The sequence below is a fragment of the Lagenorhynchus albirostris genome, chromosome X (genome assembly GCF_949774975.1).
Source record: "Lagenorhynchus albirostris chromosome X, mLagAlb1.1, whole genome shotgun sequence".
NCBI classification, from domain to species: domain Eukaryota; kingdom Metazoa; phylum Chordata; class Mammalia; order Artiodactyla; family Delphinidae; genus Lagenorhynchus; species Lagenorhynchus albirostris.
In genome coordinates this window covers 70,463,705-70,486,300 of record NC_083116.1, presented here as the reverse complement: position 1 = coordinate 70,486,300, position 22,596 = coordinate 70,463,705, and the positions used below count along the sequence as shown (strand labels likewise).

At 45.8% G+C, this 22,596-nt stretch overlaps 1 protein-coding gene across 1 annotated transcript in view; it reads left to right on the top strand.

Annotated features, from left to right (window-relative positions):
- The window catches only part of PIN4 (peptidylprolyl cis/trans isomerase, NIMA-interacting 4), an 87,073-nt gene extending 72,717 nt beyond the window's left edge, over window positions 1-14,356 (top strand). The window contains exon 4 of the mRNA XM_060137623.1: window positions 14,267-14,356. Within this exon, the coding sequence (XP_059993606.1) occupies window positions 14,267-14,356 (90 nt within the window). The remainder of the gene's footprint in view (window positions 1-14,266) is intronic.
- Window positions 14,357-22,596: the final 8,240 nt, after the last annotated feature.

The following is a 22,596-nucleotide window of genomic DNA, read 5'->3' as shown; positions in this document are numbered from 1 at the left end:
GCAGGTAGGCAGACTGAGGATGATGGCTGAGAGGAGATACATAAATTCACACTCCTTCTGTGCCTGGGATATAGCTTGCTCCATTCAGGAGAAAACTTATCTTTGTCCCTTTGACACACACCATCTCAAGGTGATAAGAAGGGGTCAAGCAATAAGGTCAAGTTTCACATGAGGAAAATTTTAGGGTGGAGACAAGAAAACACTTACCCAAGGTCTCATATCAGAGGATAAGAAAACAATTCAGATGAATAGACCTGTCCAAGAAGCCAGACAGATCCACAGGAGGAAGACTGACAAGGCACCCCTCACTCCTAAAATCTTCACAGACCTGGACGTTCACATAGATTGAAGAACCAGTCCTCAGGCATAGTTGCCAGGGGGCAGATTTGTAGACCCATAAAAGTAGGGAGCCTCTGGGGCTGATCTTTAGAGTACCAGGAGTTCTCAACCCTAGATTCATGTTAGAATCACTGGGGATCTTTTAAACAGTGATATTATTTGCAATACATGTATCTGACAAAGGACTAGTATCCAGAATATATACAGAGTTCCTACAAATCAACAATAAAATGATTGGGGACTTCCCTGGTGGTGCAATGGTTAAGAATCCGCCTGCCAATGCAGGGGACATGGGTTCGATCTCTGATCCGGGAAGATCCCACATGCCACAGAGCAACTAAGCCCATGCGCCACAACTACTGAGCCTGCACTCTAGAACCTGCGAGCCACAACTACTGAGCCCACACGTCACAACTACTGAAGCCCACGTGCCCTAGAGCCCGTGTGCCACAACTACTGAGGCTGCATGCTGCAACTACTGAAACCCTTGCGCCTAGAGCCCGTGCTCCACATCAAGAGAAGCCACCCCAATGAGAAGCTGGCGCACCGCAACGAAGAGTAGACCCCGCTCGCCGCAACTAGAGAAAGCCCGCACGTAGGAAAGAAGACCCAACACAGCCAAAAATAAATAAATTAAAATAAATTTAAAAAAAAGACCTATGCAGTTTACCATGTGTTAATTACACCTCAATTTAAAAAAATCATGCCCAGGTCCCACCCCTGACTAATTAAATCAAAAATCTTGGGCTTCCCTGGTGGCGCAGTGGTTGAGAGTCCGCCTGCTGATGCAGGGGAAACGGGTTCGTGCCCCAGTCTGGGAAGATCCCACATGCCGCAGAGCGGCTGGGCCCGTGAGCTATGGCCGCTGAGCCTGCATGTCCAGAGCCTGTGCTCCACAACGGGAGAGGCCACAACAGTGAGAGGCCCGCGTACCAAGAAAAAAAAAAATCTCTAGAGGTGGGGCCTGGGCAAGGGCATTTTAAAAATCTCCCCAGGTGACACTAATGTGCAGCAGTCTGAGAACCACTGATTAATATATTACTGCCACCTTTCCCTAGCAACAAACCCTCTCAGCATCCTGGGTCATGGAGGCTTTTCAAAGATACCCATTGGAAAAAGTCCCTCCCACTATCACCAGCAGAGGTGGGAACTGAAGGTAAGTGAGGTAGGCACTTACCAATATATCTTGGACAGTGTTTCACATAAAAACATAAAGACACCCTGAGAAAACCATAATTCAAAAAGAGGCATGTATCACAATGTTCACTGCAGCACTATTTACAATAGCCAGGGTATGGAAGCAACCTAAGTGTCCATCGACAGATGAATAGATAAAGAAGATGTGGCACATATATACAATGGAATATTAGCCATAAAAAGAAACGAAATTGAGTTATTTGTAATGAGGTGGATGGACCTAGAGTCTGTCATATGGAGTGAAGTAAGTCAGAAAGAGAAAAACAAATACCGTATGCTAACACATATATATGGAATCTAAAAAAAAAAAAAAGGTTCTGATGAACCAAGGGGCAGGACAGGAATGAAGACACAGACATAGAGAATGGACTTGAGGACACAGGGAGGGGGAAGGGGAAGCTGGGACAAAGTGAGAGAGTGGCATGGACATATATACACTACCAAATGTAAAATAGCTAGCTAGTGGAAAGCAGCTGCATCGCACAGGGAGATCAGCTTGGTGCTTTGTGACCACCTAGAGGGGTGGGATAGGGAGGGTGGGAGGGAGACACAAGAGGGAGGGGACATGGGGATATATGTATACTTATAGCTGATTCACTTTGTTATACAGCAGAAACTAACACAACATTGTAAAGCAATTATACTCCGATAAAGATGTTAAAAAAAAAACCATAAAGACACTGAATTTTACACTTCAAAATGAGTGAAGTTAATGTTATGTGAATTTCATCGCAATTAAAAAATAGTAAATAAAAACCTCAAGAGCTTCCTTTGTTTTAATGGCTGCGTATATGCCATTGTAAGAGTGCATTTTAACTTATTTGACCAGTCTCGTTGATGGATATTTTTTCCAATCTTTTGCTATCACAAACATTGCGGCAATAAATATCCTGGTACATGCATTTCTGTGAATATGTGTGAGTATATCTGTAGGATAATTTCCTAAAAGTGGAATTGTTGGGTCAGAGTGTATGTGTCTTTCTCATTTTGATAGAACCTGCTAAATTGCCCTACATAAGGGATGGGCAAACTTACATTCGCATGAACAACATATGAGGGTGCTGTTTCCCCACATCTTTGCTAACAGTGTTTTCCAACCTTCTGATCTTCACCTTCCTGACTATTAAAAAGGCATATCTGATAGTTTTATTTTGCATCTCCCCTGAGAGTAAGTCTTCACTGAGACACGTCAAGGGCATTCAAGTGGAGGGCAAGGGTATGTTTTGGAGGCAGGGAGGGAGGCATTTATCCCCACCCCCATCTCCCATTTCTGTTCTAGTCTATTGTTAGCTTTGAACAAGTCACCAAGAATTCCCAGAACTCTTAGCTAAATATTAAGGACTCCCACATGTCTTTCTTAGATCCAAACCTCTCACTTGAGCCCCAGAGTCCTATACCAAGGCGTCCCTGAAATGTCACACTGAAAACATCCAAAAGAGAAGTATTGATTCCCAACCCTCAAACCTCATCTGCTCCAGTCTTCCCCATCTCTATGTATGACACCACCATCCACTCACTTGCTCAAGTCCCAAACCCAGAAACTAGAAGCGTTGTCTCTTCTCTGTCCCTCACCTAATCCATCACCAAGCCCAGTGGGCTCTGTCTTCAGAATACGTCCTGAAGCTCTCCACCTCTCCCCACCCAACTGCAAGCACTCAAGCCTAAGCCACCTGGCATTTACCAATGGCTTCCTAACCAGCCCCTGTACTCCTATTCCTGTCTCCCAGTCCATTTTTCTTATTAGGAAAATCTAATCCGTTCTTCAAACAGCAGCCAATAATCTTTTTTAAAAATATAAACCAGATCACATCACGCCTTCACTTAAGACCTTTCAGTGAGTTCACAATGCACTGAAAATACCATCCAAACTTCTTACTGTGGCCTGCAAATCCCTAGTGACCTGGCCTGTCCGAATCTCATCTTGTTTGTTCATTTCACCTCAACCACATTGGCTTTCTGGGAACTACCAAGCCCATTTCCACAGAGGGTCTTTACATTTGCTATTCCCTCTGCCAGGAACACCTTCCCCTAAAATCTTAGTATGGCTGGCTCCTTATCATTTCAATCTCAGCCACCTCTCCCTCAAGACCTTCCTGTTGATATCCTTTAGAGCCCTTACTACTATTTAAACTTATCTCCTTTCTGCTTACTTCCATACTGTCTGTTCCTCCTCTAGAACATTAGCTCCATATCTGGATGTCCAATACCCAAAATAGTTCTGGCACATAGTAGGTGCTTTAAAAATGTTTGGAATGAATGAATAGTTCAACAGTGCTTTCTTGTTTTCAAAGCCTTCTCTTTGTCAGGATCTCAGATTTAGATACAGAGGAGGCGATTGGAGAAGGAAGGGTTGTTTTCCATCTCCCTGGAAGGAACAAAACTGATTTTAAGGACTTTAAGGTCTGCGTCTATCCAAATAATTAGCAAAAGTCTTATCTATTCCCTAACTAAATCTCTCCTTGGAAACACTCAGGGAGCCTCTTTTGAATTATCGCGTGTCATTGCAGGCAGTAAAACGTCCTTTCTTTGTCAATATTCTCTGCTTCAAATTTGTCACTAATTCCAGCTGGCCTCGTCCCAGCCCATCTGAATGACCGAAAGGCAGAGTGAATACAATTTAATCAGTGGCTTGGCCCCCGCGGGATGAGCTGGCAGTGTCTCTGTGGGCCTCATCGCCAAAAGGTGTTCAGGGGCCGTGATTTTTGCACTGAACAAAGGCGGGCCAGCAGGGCTCTCGCTCCTGCGGCGGCGGGGGAATCTGGCAGGCGCTGGCTCCGGGCGGGGGCGAGGCGGCAGGGGGAGCCGCAGAAAGGCGGGGAGAAATAAATGGGAAAGGAGACAATCCCACAGAGAAGAATAATCATTGTTCTCATAACCGGCCCTCGATTTACAGTTGTACAAACTGTTCCAGCCATTATCTTGTTTCTGCCCCACGACAGCCCGCGTGCGGGTTAGTATAACATCCGGTGGTAGCAACGGGGAAACCGAGGCTCCGGGAGGCCAGCTTGGGAGTGCGGCTGTACCCCGGGCCCTGCCGGCCGCCCGGAGCCCGGTGGCGCCGGGGCCGTTGCTATGGCATTTCTGGATTGTCACAAGTGCCCAAGAAGCATACAAATCGACCTGCGTGAGACACAGCCCTGGGCAAAACAACTTCCAATTTACTCGCAATAATTACCACCCCCAGATAATCGCCTGTACCCGGGCGGGCGCGGAGGGCTTGGCTGGGGGAAGGGAGGGAAGAGGCAAGGGAGGGAGGGAGGGAGGCCGGGCGGAGGTGGCCGAGCCGAGGTTGGGGTTTGGGGCGGGGTGGGGGAAACAGAGAGGGAGTCTTCCTGCACTCGGTACTGAGGAGGGTACTGAGGAGGGCTCAGTCCTGTGCCCATTGAAGAAAAACACGCAACCTAACAGTTTCAAGTTAAGTTTGGGGGCGTGGGGTGGGGGGGGAGGGGGACCTTACTGAGGACTGTAGCCCGGGAGTCAGCCTCTCACACAGCTCTCAGGAGCCACTCCTAAAGAGGTAGGGGAGGAGCCAGGATACACAGGATTTTCTTTTTTTTTACCTGGGAAATACATAATGTCAAGCATACATCTTGGGAAAAGTTACTGCTAGTCATAAGGATCAGCTATCTCAATTATTTTAGTGCTTTTTCTACGTATGAGTAGATGCAAGAGTCTGGGGTCATGGAAATTCTTCCTTAGATATGACATCTTAACTAAGGCCAGTCAGTATCCAAAGCAAAGGAATGTTTTCTGTTTTTCTCCATTTGAATTCCCCTCAGGGTGCACCTTGAAGGGATGCATGTGGGGGGAGGCTGCAGTGGCTGACCGCTTGATGGCGGCAACATTTGATGTTTACTGGAATGGCAGGCAACATTCTTTGTCCGCACCTGTTTAGTTCTGGAAGCTCAACATTCTGGATGGATCATATCAAGGCATTTCATTCAATATGTACTGGGCACTTTTGGTGGTGGACACTTTGCCTGGCATTAGGGCTGCAAAGGCCATTCTGTGGTGGAGTACGTCACAGACTCCTGGGAGACACACACACACACACACCCAGGCACATACACAAGACACACAAACAAGGTACAATTATAAGGGCCATTATTCATTCAACATATATTTATTAAGTACGCAGGCATTGTGCTGAGGATACAGCAGTGAACAAAACGGACATAAATCCCTGCCTTCATGAAGTTTACGTTGGCGTGGAGGGAGACCAACAATTTTTTTCTCAAATAATGAAAGTATACTGTTGGTTGGTGTATTTGTCTGGGTTCTCCAGAGAAACAGAACCAATAGGATGTGTATATATACACAAAGAGATTTACTATAAGGAATTGGCTCACGCAATTTTGGAGGCTTGAGAAGTCCAAGACGTGCAGTGGGCAAGCTGGAGCCCCAGGATAGCCAATGGTATAGATAGTTCCAGTCCAAGTCCAAAGGCCTGAGCCAGGAGAACTGATAGTATAAGTTCCAGTCCAAGTCCAAAGGCAGGAGGGAACTGATATCCCTCACGCAGAGAGAAAGGATTTCTTTCTTCCTCAACCTTTTATCATATTCAGGCTTTCAATGGATTGGGTGAGGCCCATTCACATTGGAGAGGGCAATCTGCTTTTCTCAGGTCTACCGGTTTCAAATGTTAATCTCATACAGAAACACCCTCACAGACACACCCAGAGATAATGTTTAGCCAAATATCTGGGCACCCCATGGTCCAGTCAAGTTGACACATAAAATGAGCCATCACAGTTGGCGATAAGTGCAAACAAGGGAGAAAAATGAAACAGGCAAGTAGGAACAGGAAGCCAGGAAGCATTGGTAGGGCCGGGGTGGAAAATTTTAAACAGGGTGATGGCGAAAGTCTCACTGAGAAGGTATCATTTGAATGAAGACTTGAAAGAAGTGAGGCAGCAAGCTGTGCAGATTTCCAAGAATGTTCCAGGCAGAAGAAACAGTATATACAAAGGCCCTGAAACAAGAGCATGTCTGGTGTATCCGGAGGAGCAGGAGTGAGTTCAGAATAGGCAGAGCAGAGTGTACAAGGGAGAGAGGGTTAGGAGAGAGGCAGAAACAGAGCACACAGGCCATGTAGGCCAACATAAGGACGGACACTGTAAGTGAAACAAGAGCCAGGGCAGGATTTTGAGTTGAAGACACATGATTTGACTTGTGTTTTAATGGGCTCCCTCTAGCTTCTGTGTGATAAATAGACCGTGTGTGTTTTGAGGTGGAGGGTGGTGAGGGGCAAGGGTGAAGCAGTTAGGAGCACTGTGGGGGGGGCAAAGGAGCACTTAGGGTACCACTGTAGTAATCCAGGTGAAAGATGATGGGAGCTTAGACCAGGGTGGTGCCTGTGGAGATGGTGAAGTGGTAGATTCTGGATATACTTTGAAGGTAGAGCCAATGGGATTTGCTGATGGATTGGACATGCGGTAGGATAAAAAGAAAGGAGTTGAAGGTGATCAAGGAGGAACATGTCCTGGGACAGGCAGTGCGGTATAATCCGGAGAGAGTTCAAGTTCATAGGGACTTGGGAGTTAAATTGCGCTAGATCCCTGCCCTTCTCGGCTGTGGGACCTTGGGCAGGTTGCTTTCCATCACCAAACCCGGGTTCCTTTACCTGTAGAACCTCATGGGGCTGCTGTGAAGATTGAATGAGGTGAGGTATGTAAAACCCCCAGGGCTACAGCTGGCACAGAGTATGTGCTCCCTGAGCACTTGCCCCTCTGCCCTTCCCTTTCTGGGGAAGCTGAAGAAGCTTCATAGGAGGGCCAACCAACATTGGATGGGACTGTAAGGATGAGTGGGGCTTTGTTAGGAGGAAAAGAGGGGCAAAGGGATTCATCCTTCACAACAGGCAGGGTGAAATGGAGCCAATGGCCAGGCAGGCCTTAGTAGACGTCCTATGGTGGGGAAAGCTGCAGGAGGACAGGGAGCATCTGGGCATAGAAAGAGTGTGAGGAATGTTCATTGCAGCTCTATTTACAATAGCCCAGAGATGGAAACAACCTAAGTGCCCATCATCGGATGAAGGGATAAAGAAGATGTGGCACATATATACAATGGAATATTACTCAGCCATACAAAGAAATGAAATTGAGCTATTTGTAATGAGGTGGATAGACCTAGAGTCTGTCATACAGAGTGAAGTAAGTCAGGAAGAGAAAGACAAATACCGTATGCTAACACATATATACGGAATTTAAGAAAAAAAATGTCATGAAGAACCTAGGGGTAAGACAGGAATAAAGACACAGACCTACTGGAGAACGGACTTGAGGATATGGGGAGGGGGAAGGGTGAGCTGTGACAAAGCGAGAGAGAGGCATGGACATATATACACTACCAAACGTAAGGTAGATAGCTAGTGGGAAGCAGCCGCATAGCACAGGGAGATCAGCTCAGTGCTTTGTGACCACCTGGAGGGGTGGGAGGGAGGGAGATGCAAGAGGGAAGAGATATGGGAACATATGTATATGTATAACTGATTCACTTTGTTATAAAGCAGAAACTAACACACCATTGTAAAGCAATTATACCCCAATAAAGATGTTAAAAAAAAAAAAAGAAAGTGTGAGGAAGAGAAAGTCATGTGCGAGGAAATGGGCCCCAACAGGGAGTTGTGAGAGGATGGGAGGCCAACCTTCTTCCTCCCTGGCTCTGCCTTGGGCCAGCCTTGGCCCAGAGGATCTTTGAAACCTTCTGAATTAAGGGATGAAGCTGGTTGGAGCTATGGCACACAAATTCCCACATGGTGAGGGGTAGCGAGCTCTGCGCTGTGGGGAGTCACATGACAAACATCTGGCTTGGCCACTGACCAGGACAGCCCGCCCCTCCCACCCCAGTGGTACACATACTGATTGTGAACATATGGCCCCCAAGGAGGGGGCTTTCCTAAAGAGCCATCTTTGCCTTCTGCCTGAATCACCCTGGCCTTGGGCCTACCACCAGGGCCTCCTTACTCCCTTACTCCTTGCATGAAAACATGAATTCCCCTTACATGGGACCAATAGGCCCATGCCAAGGAACCCCCCTCCAGAACCACAAACACCAACCCTCCACTTCATGGGAGGCTCAGGCAACAGACTGCCTGGGTTTCCATCCAGCCCTATCCCTATTCATTGTGTGAACTTGGGCCAAGGTTCTTGACCTCTCTGAGCCTTATTTTCTAGCTCTACAAGGAAAGATATAAATGACACCTCCCTCGCAGGCTTGAGGAGAGGCTCAAATGGGATTATATGAGACTATGATCCAGAGGCTCTAACTACTGAAAAGATGTAGATTCTACCTGTAAACCACCCCCCCACCAAATCTACACTCAATACTACTGCTATCAGTAGGTGATTCAGAGTAGAACTTATTACAGAATGTAAAAAGGGAAAGTCCAACCAAGTTCGGATTTTTCCTGTGATGACTCCTTTGATGGAGTCTCTTGAAATATCAGCTATCATATTGTTTCCTCAAACACTTTTGTTGTTGTTCCTGCTATACGAATGCCCTAAGCATTTTTTTAAACATTTTAAAAAATTAATTTATTTTTGGCTGCGTTGGGTCTTCGTTGCTGTGTGCGGGCTTTCTCTAGTTGCGAGGAGCGGGGGGCTACCCTCTTCATTGCGGTGCGCGGGCTTCTCATTGCGGTGGCTTCTCTTGTTGCAGAGCACGGGATCTAGGCACATGGGCTTCAGTAGTTGTGGCTTGCAGGCTCTAGAGCGCAGGCTCAGTAGTTGTGGCACACGGGCTTAGTTGCTCTGCGGCATGTGGGATCTTCCTGGACCAGGGTTCGAACCCATGTCCCTTGCACTGGCAGGCAGATTCTTAACCACTGCACCACCAGGGAAGTCCTGCCCTAAGCATTTTTATTGAGCAATTGGGCCCTGGAGAATTTGGATTTGGAAACTGTAATGGGTCAGATACATCCTTGTTGGCCAGGATCAGCTAACATTCAATAGAGTTTACTACCTGCCAGGGAATGTTCTAGTTCAGTTTTTAAAAAATAAATAAATTTATTTATTTATTTATGGCTGTGTTGGGTCTTCGTTACTGCGCATGGGCTTTCTCTAGCTGTGGTGAGTGGGCGCTACTCTTCGTTGTGGTGAGCAGGCTTCTCATTGCGGTGGCTTCTCTTGTTGTGGAGCACAGGCTCTAGGCACATGGGCTTCAGTAGTTGTGGTGCACAGGCTCAGTAGTTGTGGCTCATGGGCTTAGTTGTTCCACGGCATGTGGGATCTTCCTGGGCCAGGGCTTGAACCCATGTCCCCTGCATTGGCAGGCAGATTCTTAACCACTGTGCCACCAGGGAAGTCCCTGTTCTAGTTCATTTTATCCTCACAACAAACGCTATGAGGTTGGTACAATTATTATCCCCTTTTACAGATGGGAAAGCTGAGAATCGCGTTAGAAGGTAAACTGACTTGCCCAACGTCACACAACTAGTGAATGTTGGTGGAGGTTTTGAACGCAGGCAGTCTTGCTGTAAAGGCCATATGCTTAACAACAAGGTCCTACTGTATAGCACAGGGAATTATATTCAGTATCCTGTAATAAACCATAATGGAAAAGAATATGAAAAAATATGTATATATGTATAACTGAATCACTTTGCTGTACACCAGAAACTAACACAACGCTGTAAATCAACTATACTTGAATTAAAGATTTAAAAAATAAGAAAAATAAATTTTTAAAAAGAGAGACTGGGACTTCCCTGGTGGCACAGTGGTTAAGAATCCGCCTGCCAGTGCAGGTGACACGGGTTCAAGCTCTGGTCCAGGAAGATCCCACATGCCGTGGAGCAACTAAGCCCGTGTGCCACAACTACTGAGCCTGTGCTCTAGAGCCTGCAAGCCACAACTACTGAGCCCACGTGCCACAACTACTGAAGCCTGCACACCTAGAGCCCGTGCTCCGCAACAAGAGAAGTCACCGCAACGAGAAGCCTGCACACCGCAACGAAGAGTAGCCCCCGCTCACCACAACTAGAAAAAGACTGCACGCAGCAACGAAGACCCAACGCAGCCAAAAATTAATTAATTAATTAATTTAAAAAACAAAAAAGAGAGAGACTGAGCAATTTTTTTTTAAAAAGGCCGTATGCTAAACCACTATGCTATACTGTCTCTTCAAACAGTTGGATCAAACCCTTGTCACACAGGTGAGAGCCTTGTATCCCAAGGGGGACTGGGATGGGTTGAGGGAGTGGGATTGGCTCTCAGTAGCCCTCCCCATGGCTGAAGACCCAGCCCCCCCTAGCCCTCATCCTTGCTACAAAATACATGAGTGCTCAAATTGGCAATGGGGCTGCCCAGTGTCCCTCTTTGTGGAGGCATCTATAATTGAGAGAGAGGTTTGAACTAAATACCTTCCAAAGGTCCTTTCAGTTTAAGAAGTTGAAGTCTCTAATCTACCTCAGGTCTGCCCGCTGTCTCCTCCCAGAGGAGCAAGCCAACTCTTCGCTGTTCCCTGCAGGCCCTTTACCCTTGGTTCTCCTACAAACGGGTGGGGTACATCTGCCCTTGCCTTGCTCACTGTGTGCACCTGGAAGACCTCATCCCTCCATGGCTGATGCCTTCTTTTTCCTGATGCCTGATCCACACCTCTTCTCTGGGCTGTAGAACCATCTCTCCAGCTGCCTCTTGGACCACTTGGTGCTCTCCCTGCAGTGTGAACTGCATGGGTGTCTTCTTCCCTGAAACCTCTTCCTCCTCTCGTGCTCCTCTTCTTGAGGAATGGCTCCTCCATTTATCCATTTGCTTAAGCCAGAGCCCCAGGAGGCATCCGCAAAGTTTTCTTGCCCTCACTCCCCACATCCCATCAGGCACCAGGGCCTGTCAATGTTACCTCCTACATATCTCATGAATCCACTGCCTTCTCTCCATCCCCACCACCACTTCCCCAGTCCAAGCCACCACCATTTGAGAGAGGAAGTAGAAGGCAAAGCCTTCCCCTGCCCTCTCTGCCTCTATTACCTCCCTTCCAGTCCATCTTCCACCCCGAAGCCAGGGTGAGATTTTGAAAACAAAATCTGGGTGTCTCTTCTCTGCCCAAAACTCTTCTATGACTTTCTCTTAAGATTAAGTCCAGGACTTCCCTGTGGTGGCGCAGTGGTTAAGAATCGCCTGCCAATGCAGGGGACACAGATTTGAGCCCTGGTCCGGGAAGATCCCACATGCCACGGAGCAACTAAGCCCGTGTGCCACAAGTACAGAGCCTGCAAGCCACAACTTCTAAGCCCACGTGTCACAATTACTGAAACCCACGCACCTAGAACCCATACTCTGCAACAAAAGAAGCCACCACAATGAGAAGCCACTGCACCTCAGCGAGTCCCCGCTCGCTGCAACTAGAGAAAGCCCGCGCACAGCAATGAAGACCTGATGCCGCCTAAAATAATAAATAAATAAATAAATTAATTAAAAGATTAAGTCCAAATTCCTATACACGTGTGATGAGGCACTGTGCTATTAGGTAAGCCATTTTCCAGGATAGGTTCTGGAGTCTACATACATGTTTTCTTTTTTTTCTTTTTTATAAATTTATTTATTTATTTTTGGCTGCATTGGGTCTTCATTACTGCGCACTGGCTTTCTCTGGTTGCAGAGAGTGGGGGCTACTCTTCATTGTGGTGTGCGGGCTTCTCATGGCGGTGGCTTCTCTTGTTGCGGAGCACGTGCTCTAGGCGCACAGGCTTCAGTAGTTGTGGCACGCAGGCTCTAGAGCGCAGGCTCAGTAGTTGTGGCACACGGGCTTAGTTGCTCCGCGGCATGTGGGATCCTCCCGGCCCAGGGCTCGAACCCATGTCCCCTGCATTGGCAGGCGGATTCTTAACCACTGCGCCACCAGGGAAGCCCCTATATACATGTTTTTAATTGACGTACAGTTGATTTACAATGTTGTGTTAGTTTCAGGTAGACAGTACAGTGATATATATATTTGTATATATATATATGCATATATATATATATATACACACATATAATTATATATTCTTTTTCAGATTCTTTTCCCTTATAGGTTATATTATAAAATATCGGGTATAGTTCTCTGTGCTATACAGTAGATCCTTGTTGTTTTTCTATTTTATATATAGTAGTGTGTATATGTTAATCCCAAATTCATAATTTATGCCTTCTGGAGTCGACATTAAACCTCGATCCTGATGTCAGACCAGCCACCTAATAGCGAATGTGACTTTCAGTACACTTCTTAAACTCTCTGACCTGCAGTTTTCTCATTTGTAAAGTAGGACAATAGCAGCACCTACCTGGTAGGCTTGTTGTGAGACTGACAGAAGGTAGTGTGTGGAACGCACTGAGCTCCGTGCCCTGAGAAGATGTGCTTTAATCATTCACTGCAAGTGAGATCTTATGATTATAAACTTAGCAGTATCAGTCATATAAACTATTATTGATTGAATCAACTAATGATTAATAATTACAATTAATAACATCGTGGATCTTCTTATATTGTATTATACATTATTATTATGAGGTTATTATTATATGATTTTGGATTTTATGATTCTCTCTCCAGGCTCACCTCTCACAATCCTCCCCCACCACATCTTTTCCCTTCTTTTCATTGCCACAAACTCTCACCACACCCTGCCTCCCAGCTTTTTCACTCTCTCCCTGGAAAGTTATTCTTTTAAAAAAAATTATATTGAAGTATAGTTGATTTACAATATTGTATAAGTTTCAGGTGTACAGCACAGCGATTCAGTTATATATATAAATATATATATATATATTCTTTTTCAGAATCTTTTCCATTATACGTTATTACGTAATATCGAGTTTAGTTCCCTGTGGTATACAGTAGGTCCCTGTTGCTTATCTAACCCTGGAAAGTTCTTTTCTTCCCATCCTCTGGTTCCTCGAGCCCCTTTTTCTATTGCTAAGTCCCTTCCGTTGTCAGCTCAGGCATCGATTCCCCTGGGAAGCCTTCCTAGACCCTCCCCCAGACCACTGTAGATGGCTTTTCTATGGGTCCCCAGAGCACCCTGTGTTTCCCTTCTCAAAGCGTCCATCACACCATATTTATAAACATTTACTTGTCAGGCTCCTGGAATTAGGCCGTCAGTTTGGGGAGGAGTTCTGTGGTCTCATTCACCACTATATTCCAATCTCTTAGCACTGTTGTGTTCATAGTAGTTGTCCAGTAAATGTTTGCTGAGTGAACAAAAGACTGGCCTGGCAGCAATCCTCCCCCACACCACTCCTACCCACCTCCCAAGGCCCTGAGCCAAACCTCTTCAAAGCCAACAGCTGTTAACTGAGCACAGAATCAGACTGAACCCAAGTGGGTGGGTTGACCACCTGGTCAGGCAAGAACTTTCTGTCTCTGCCCTAGAGGTATTTCTGTCCTTGGGTTCATAAACCTCTCACTCCCTGAGGGCTTAGTAAAGGTGTGGACGTTAGTGGTAGGGAGTGATTTAGGGCAAGCTGACTCACCTCCCTGAACTTTATTTTTGTCATCTGTAAAATGATGAATAAGGCCCACTTGGCAGGGTCATCATGGAGATTCACTGAGGTAACACACAGAGGTGCTTTGTAAACTGCAAAGGACTGCATGTAGCACTTGATGACAATCAAACACAGAAAATGGGTCACTCTTTGGCTCAACTCTTTTCAAGACCTCATGTAGACAAGGGCCCTCCTGCTTATACAGCATTATCTCCAGCAATCAGGTTACAATTGATTGACATTATTGCTTTCTTTATATTTGGCAGATTCCCAGCCTGTGGCAACATGCTGGTCACCATAGAGACCTGAGAAGCACCCTTGTCTCATTGGTACCACATTTACAAACCAACCCTTAAAGTGGATTATTTTGCAGATGGCTGATCTCATCTATTTATTGTTGATTGTATTAGTTCCAATTTGAGAAGGTGACATTTTCTGACCTTGTCCCCTTAAGCACAAGCAAAAACAGTGGCTTTTGTTTTTTGAAAATGAAAAAGTACAAGGTGTGCAGTAAGGATACAAGACAGATGGAGGGAAGGATTTGTAGGGGAACTGCAGGATATACCTCTCATTCATTCATTCATTCAGCACCCACAATGTGCCAGTTACTGGGCTAGATACTGGGGATACAGCAGTGAGCAAGATTAGCCTTTAGGATCTCACAGTCTCCTGGAAAAGACAGACAATTAAATAGACAATTATAATACAGTGTGGTAAATTCCATGATGAGAAGAACAGGGAAATGGTGGGCCGTGGGCCCCTACTCTTCCCAGAGGTTTCCCAGAGGAAGTAACATCTCAGCTGAGACTGGAAGGATGGGTGAGAGTCCGCCAGAAAAAAACAGATAGGGGAGGGGAGTGCAGGAGAATGGAATGAAAAAAAAATGTTCCTGGAAGAAAAAAGTGTCCAAATAATATGAAGAGAGACAAGAACGGGGTAAATTTGAGGGCCAAAAAGAAAATCATTGACTATAGGAATAGAAGCACTGTGGGGGCAGGAGGGAGAGGAAAAGGATGCATTCTACTTGGGACATGCTGAGGAGATGTCCAAGAGGAGACTCCGGGTGGCAGGTGACTATGTGGGTCTGACTCCAACAAAGAAGTTGCGGGGAATAGAAACCTGGGAATCGGGAGCTAGCGTGTTTTCCCCTATTGAGAAAATAGCTCAGGACCACATTGGGGAGGGCTTGCAAGGGTAGCCCAGGCATTTGGACCTGATTCTACAGGCAGTGTGTTTGAACAAAAAGCTTTGAAGAGGAAGTGACACAATTTAAAAAATCTACAAACAATAAATGCTGGAGAGGGTGTGGAGAAAAGGGAACCCTCTCGCACTGCTGGTGGAAATGTAAATTGATACAGCCACTATGGAGAACAGTATGGAGGTTCCTTAATAAACTAAAAATAGAATTACCATATGACCCAGCAATCCCACTATTGGGCATATACCCTGAGAAAACCATAATTCAAAACGTCACATGTGGACTTCCCTGGTGGTACAGTGGTTAAGAATCCGCCTGCCAATGCAGGGGACATGGGTTTGAGCCCTGGTCTGGGAAGATCCCACATGCCACGGAGCAACTAAGCCCGTGTGCCACAACTACCGAGCCTGCGCTCTAGAGCCCGCAAGCCACAACTACTGAAGCCCGCACACCTAGAGCCTGTGCTCCGCAACAAGAGAAGCCACGCAATGAGAAGCCTGCACGCCACAACTAGAGAAAGCCCATGCGCAGCAACAAAGACCCAATGCAGCCAAAAATAAATTTAAAAAAAAAGGTCACATGTACCCCAATGTTCATTGCAGCACTATTTACAATAGCCAGGACATGGAAGCAACCTAAATGTCCATCAACTGATGAATGGATAAAGAAGATGTGGTACATATATATAATGGAATATTACTCAGCCATAAAAAGGAAGGAAATTGGGTCATTTGTAGAGATGTGGATGGATGGACTTAGAGTCTGTCATACAGAATGAAGTCAGAAAGAGAGGAATATCGCATATTAACGCATATATGTGGAATCTAGAAAAATGGTACAGATGAACATATTTGCAGGGCAGGAATAGAGATGCAGACATAGAAAACAGACATGTGGACACAGGGGGTGAAGGGGAGGGTGGGATGAACTGGGAGATCAGGTTTGACAGAAGTATACACTACCATGTGTAACATAGGTAGCTAGTGGGAACCTGTTGAATAGCACAGGGATCTCAGCTCGGTGCTCTGTGGTGACCTAGATGGGTGGGATGGGGGCAGTGTAGGGAGGTCCAAGAGGGAGGGGATATATGTATACATATAGCTGATTCGCTTCGTTGTACAGCAGAAACTAACACAACATTTTATTTTATTTATTTATTTATCTATTTATTTTTGCGGTACCTGGGCCTCTCACTGTGTGGCCTCTCCCGTTGCGGAGCACAGGCTCCGGATGCTCAGGCTCGGCCATGGCTCATGGGCCCAGCTGCTCCGCGGCATGTGGGATCTTCCCGGACCGGGGCACGAACCCGTGTCCCCTGCACCGGCAGGCGGACTCTCAACCGCTGCGCCACCAGGGAAGCCCAAACACAACATTTTATTTATTTATTTATTTATTATTTATTATTTTTTTTGTGTGTGGTACGCGAGCCTCTCACCGTTGGGGCCTCTCCCGTTGAGGAGCACAGGCTCCGGACGCGCAGGCTCAGCGGCCATGGCTCACGGGCCCAGCCGCTCCGCGGCATGTGGGATCTTCCCGGACCAGGGCACGAACCCGCGTCCCCTGCGTCGGCAGGCGGACTCTCAACCACTGCGCCACCAGGGAAGCCCAAACACAACATTTTAAATCAATTATACTCCAATAAAAAAATATCAATTAGAAAAAATTCTAAATGTTAATATATAAACGGACAAGTAACTTATATTCAATAGAGGTAATAAATAAATACTAAAAACTCATCACTTCCTAATTATTTTACTACATTTTACTATTATCTATAATCTTGAGGTTATTTGCGCCTGCTGTATCCTCATGGTGGGAATGCTATATAATGGTGTGCTACTGCTAACTTCTTCCCAGCTGCCTGTTCATGGTGGTAGCTTGAAATCGGCTATGGAAATTGGTAAACACTACAAATCAGGACTTGATTACTGTTTTGTTGATTGTCTAGAGTTAAGGAACTAATGGAGAAAAATGTTAAAATGCTGATAAAACTTAGAAACGTGCTGTGTCTTGTAGCCATTACACTGTAAATTGTACAAAAAAATACGGAAACATTCTCTCAGTATTTGAAAAGTATTATTTGATTCAGCAAATAAGTTGTTCATGTCACTGACAAATGAGTGAAGTTCTAACATATGTCTTGGTTGTTTCACTTTTGCCTTATTTGTTAATGCAAACAAAAATATCAACACTTGTCAGAACTACATTTCTTTGTCAATTGCAACCATGATGATAGGTTGATATGGATACAAGAGTTTGGCAAAAATCAATGAAAACATTCTGTGAGAATCAACTGGCTATATGGAATTCACAGTAAAGAGTCTTGCCTACTTTCTTACTTGCAAATTGTGTTATACATCCTTTTATTTATTTATTTTTGGCTGCGTTGGGTCTTCGTTGCTGCGCGCAGCGTTTCTCTAGTTGTGGTGAGCAGGGGCTACTCTTCATTGCGGTGCGCGGGCTTCTCATTGCGGTGGCTTCTCTTGTTGCTGAGCATGGGCTCTAGGCATGCAGGCTTCAGTAGTTGTGGCATGCAGGCTTAGTAGTTGTGGCTCACGGGCTCTAGAGCACAGGCTCGGTAGTTGTGGCGCACGGGCTTAGTTGCTCTGCGGCATGTGGGATCTTCCCGGACCAGGGCTCGAACCCGTGTCCCCTGCATTGGCAGGCGGATTCTTAACCACTGCGCCACCAGGGAAGCCCTATACATCCTTTATATCAGTAAAATGTACAATAAACCTATGTAGATACACACACACACACACACACACACACACATTTTTTCCAGAGAGCTAGATGTTTAAGATTTACCAGCACACCACTAATTATACATGTTCACCATTGCTAGAAAAGCTAAGCAAAACACATGAGCATATCCCTACGAAAGTCCCTGGAATAAGCTGAAAAGCTGTTGGCTCTTGAGAAGTTTCTTCTTTCTGTTGTTGTTATTATTATTAATAAGGGCTATTTGTTGTCTCTTGGGAATATTCTTTATTATTATTTATTGTCCAAACAGTACCACATCCTCAGAAATCAAAATGGTAGAGAAAAAAAATTGGCCCACAAACTCCTGCCTGAGCAAATCAAACCTTTTCATTTTTCATTCTCTCTTTGGCCTTTAGGATTGATCTTTGGGTTTGGGGAATTTTCCAGGCCCAACAACCTGGGGCAGATGAGCGGATTTCCCTGATTTAGGATGGATAAGTCCTCCCTGAAAAGACAGCATCTCTCTTGGGTGTCCAGTTACCCAAGGTAACGTGGAAATTAACTCCTTGAGTGGAGCCCCTGAGAGCCAGCACTTGACATTTCTTGGCACCAGGAACTCAAGGTCATGATGTCTTCAACTGACTTTCGAAGGGTTCGAAAAATAGGTGTGTGTGTATGTGTGTGTACATGTCTACACAGAGAAATAAAGCAAATGTGACAAAACGTTAACTATTATTGAATCTAGCTAGTGTCTATACAGGTGATCACTGTACTACTCTTTTGGCTTTTCCTATATATTTGAAAGTTCATAATATAAACTAGCTGTATAGAGTCCATGCAAGGTGCTAAGACAGGAGAGTACCTCTCTTGTTCAAGAAACAGCAGGAGAAACAAAACACTAAACAAAACAAAACAAAAATGAAACAAACAAAAAATAAACAGCAGGAGGCCAGAGTGGCTGGCACAGATTGATCCAGGGGGAGAGTAGTAGGAGAAGAAGTCAGGAGAAGAAGTCAGAGGCCAGATTGTAGGGGGCCTCATGGGGCCTTGTGATGACGGTGGATTTTAGTCTCAGTGAGATGGGAGCCACTGGGGCCTCTGAGCAGAGGAGTGACCTAACTTACACACTTTAAACAGGGTTCCTCTGGCTGCTGGGTTGAGACTGTAGGGAGGTAAGGATGGAAGCCAGGAAGCCAGTCAGGGGTTAATGCTATAATCTATAATGTAGGCCAGAGCTGTTGGTGGCTCAGACCAGGGTAGTAGCAATGCAGGTGATGAGAAGTGGTCTGATATTGTTTGGGGGCTGGGGGAGGGCAGACACCTTACCATTTTTTTGTCCCTTTGTAAGTTTATTGTGAAAAATGTCAAACATATACAGAGGGGATACAGAGGGGACTGCTCTGGTGGCGCAGTGGTTAAGAATCTGCCTGCCAATGCAGGGGACGCGGGTTTGAGCCCTGGTCCGGGAAGATCCTACATGCTGTGGAGCAACTAAACGCGTGTGCCACAACTACTGAGCCTGTGAGCCACAACTACTGAAGTCTGCACGCCTAGAGCCCGTGCTCTGCTACAAGAGAAGCCACCGCAATGAGAAGCCCGTGCACCACAACAAAGAGTAGCCCCCACTCACTGCAACTAGAGAAAGCCCGCACGCAGCACCAAAGACCCAACACAGCCAAAGATAAATCCCTGGTCCGGGAAGATCCCACATGCTGCGGAGCAACTAAGCCCATGCCCCACAACTACTGAGCCCACGTGCTGCAACTACTGAAGCCCGTGCTCCGCAACAAGAGAAGCCACCACAATGAGAAGCCCGTGCTCCGCAATGAAGAGTAGCCCCTGCTTTTCGCAACCAGAGAAACCACGTGCACAGCAATGAAGATCCAATGCAGTCAAAAAAAAAAAAAGAAAAAGAAAAAAAGAAACATATACAGAAGTGTTGTGACTGGTGTAATGAACCCCATGTACTCATCACCCAGCTTCAACATTATCAGTACATGGTCAATCCTGTTTGATATTCCTCACCCACTAGATTATTTTAAAGCAAATTCCAGATTGCTTGTCATTTCTTCTGCAAACCCTTCATTATGTGTCACAGAAAGATAAGGACTCTTTATGATTATCATGTAAAAAATGACGAGTAATTCCTAAATATCACCCAATGTGGACTCTGGATATATTTTGAAGGTAGAACCAACAGAATTTTCTAATAAAATTATGTGTGGAACATAAGAAAAGGAGTAGAATCAAGGACAAGTCCAAAGTGTTTGACTTGAGTAGCTGGTAAGACAGAATTTGCTGTGAAAAGAGATGGCAAAGACTTTGTATAGAGCTGATTGGCATGAGTCAGGGGGCAGAGGGGTGGTTATGGCCCTTTTTTAACATCTGGTTTAGAAACAACACAGGATTTGGATCTCAAAGAATCAAGAGGGCTCTTGTAGAACTATAAGGTTCTACACAAGTCCTAGCTGTTTGTATTCTCGTTCGCATTCAAATCTGTGCTGTGCTGCCCTGAGTGGAGCATGAGGCCCGGTCTGCTAAAGGAACAAGGGAAGTAAACCAAACCCAATAAAGTTCTGCTTGCTTCAGTCAGTTTTATCTTGGGACCATTTGTCTGCCTTTCTGCTGAGATGATCTCTAAGATTCCCTCTAGCTCTAAGATTTTATGAATCAAACTGGAAGCCTTCTTAAGCCTACAAAGACTCAAGCCATATATTTGGAAACTGTAGCTCATTCTAATGATACAGGCTGCTTTCGCTAAGTCCACCGATACAACTTGGTATGAGGATGGAAATCTTCACCCACATTGGGACTAGTTCCTTAAAAAAAAAAAATCCGCATGCTAGCTTAAGAAATAACCAAAATAAACTTAAAATGTTTAAAAAATTCTGGTGATGTGAAGAGAATGCAGCCAAATACACCAATTCCACATTTGGAAAAGATGGCTGGCCAGTCAGCATCTAGGAAACCACTGCACTTGTGGAAAGAACCAACTTGGAGGCCTTTCATCCCCCATATTTGCTTTGGTTCCTTAGCTAAAATTCAAATCATTTACATCATCTGCTGAGACTCAGGACAAACCTAGAAAGTGCAAAAGAATCCACCAGCATTCAGTGACCCCTGCCCTCTAGCCTTTCAGTCTTCCCTGCCTGTTTCTCAAGGGGCACCATAAAGATTACTTCTGATCTGGCCCCTCATCGTAATTACCTTTCTGGATAAGCTCCACTCCTGGCAAGAGAATTAGGCTGAAATAACTTGTCTGGCACTTCCACACCCCTCTCCCACTGGATTTGGCTGGACCCAGTTCTGCAGAAATTCCCTTTCTCCTGCTTAAGCAGCAGTCCTGTGGCCCCAGCCAATTGTGCTTTAGTCTGCAATATGGAAGGCAGAGATGCCCTGTGGGGTCAAACCTGGGCTTGGGAGACACCTGGGCATGCATCCTACTTTTGCTGACTAGTTTGTATGTTGCTCAGTTCTTTGGCAAGACTAGTATTCTACTGCTTGACTCCAAGCCCAGGACGCAGCCAGGAGTGGAGATGCTGTCCCAAGCCACAGCTCAACAGGCTTCCTCATCCACTGGACCACAGGCCTGGGCACCAGAGATGACCATTAGACATGCCCAGTTAAATATGCAATGATTTCACAGGTTCATCATGCCTCAGATGGAGGAAGACGTCCAAAACAACGGTTTTTCACTCCAAATCCTGCCATGAGGGGCAAGGGAGATTAAGTGGTCTGCATTAAGATGTTAAATGAAGGTGATGATGAGATCTAGAGGGCAGTGGTTCTTAACACAGGGCAATTTTGCTCCCATGGGGGATCTGGCTATGGCTCAAGTCAGTTTCTGGTTATCACAACAGGGAAGAACAGAAGGGCATGCTGTTAACATCTGGTGGGTAGAGGCCAGAGATGCTGTTCAACATCCCACAATACACAGGGCAACCACCCACAAGTTATCTGGCCCAATAGTATGAAGATTGAAAAGCCCTTCTATAGGAAGCCAAGGCGGTTTTGGTTCTCAGCTGGAAGACACACATTGTAGGGTAACAGGAAGGAGAGCTGGTTGTTATCACACTGCAGGGTAACTGACACTGTTGTAAGAGACCCAGGGCTTAAAATGAGGAACAGATCTAAACAGCTGGCCCTTTGCATCAGGGGCACCTCTTCTTGAGACTGGCAAGCAAACATGGTTTTGCAGTCCTAAGGAATGGAACTGAGGACTGAATGCTGTGGCAGCTGGAGAATGATAGAGGACTAAGTCCAAGCAAGTGCATTGCTTTGCAACATCAAGAGCCCATGACTCTATACTTATCTGTATCCAAAGCTGGACACAGACGTGGGAAAAACAGATGAGCCAGGCTTGTGTATGCGTAGTGTAATGAAGACCAAAGAGGGCAATCATTTCTTTAAAAAAGGCTAAGAGAACAGGGTAAATGAGGTCCCAGCCAAGTAAGGGAGCTTGGCCTTATGGGCTTCCCTGGCTCTCTCCATTCTTCAGTTACTTGCTGCTCCTTCTTTGCCAAGTTTGATGTGTTCTCCCTCCCACCACCACCCAGGTCCGGCCTATAGGAGACACAGATTCACATCCCAGAATGCCCAAGCCTGCCTGAAAATTCAATCTACTTTTCATGTTATAAAGTAGAAAGGAAAATGTAAATCAAAGCAAACGAACAAACCCAAACCCAAACCACAACA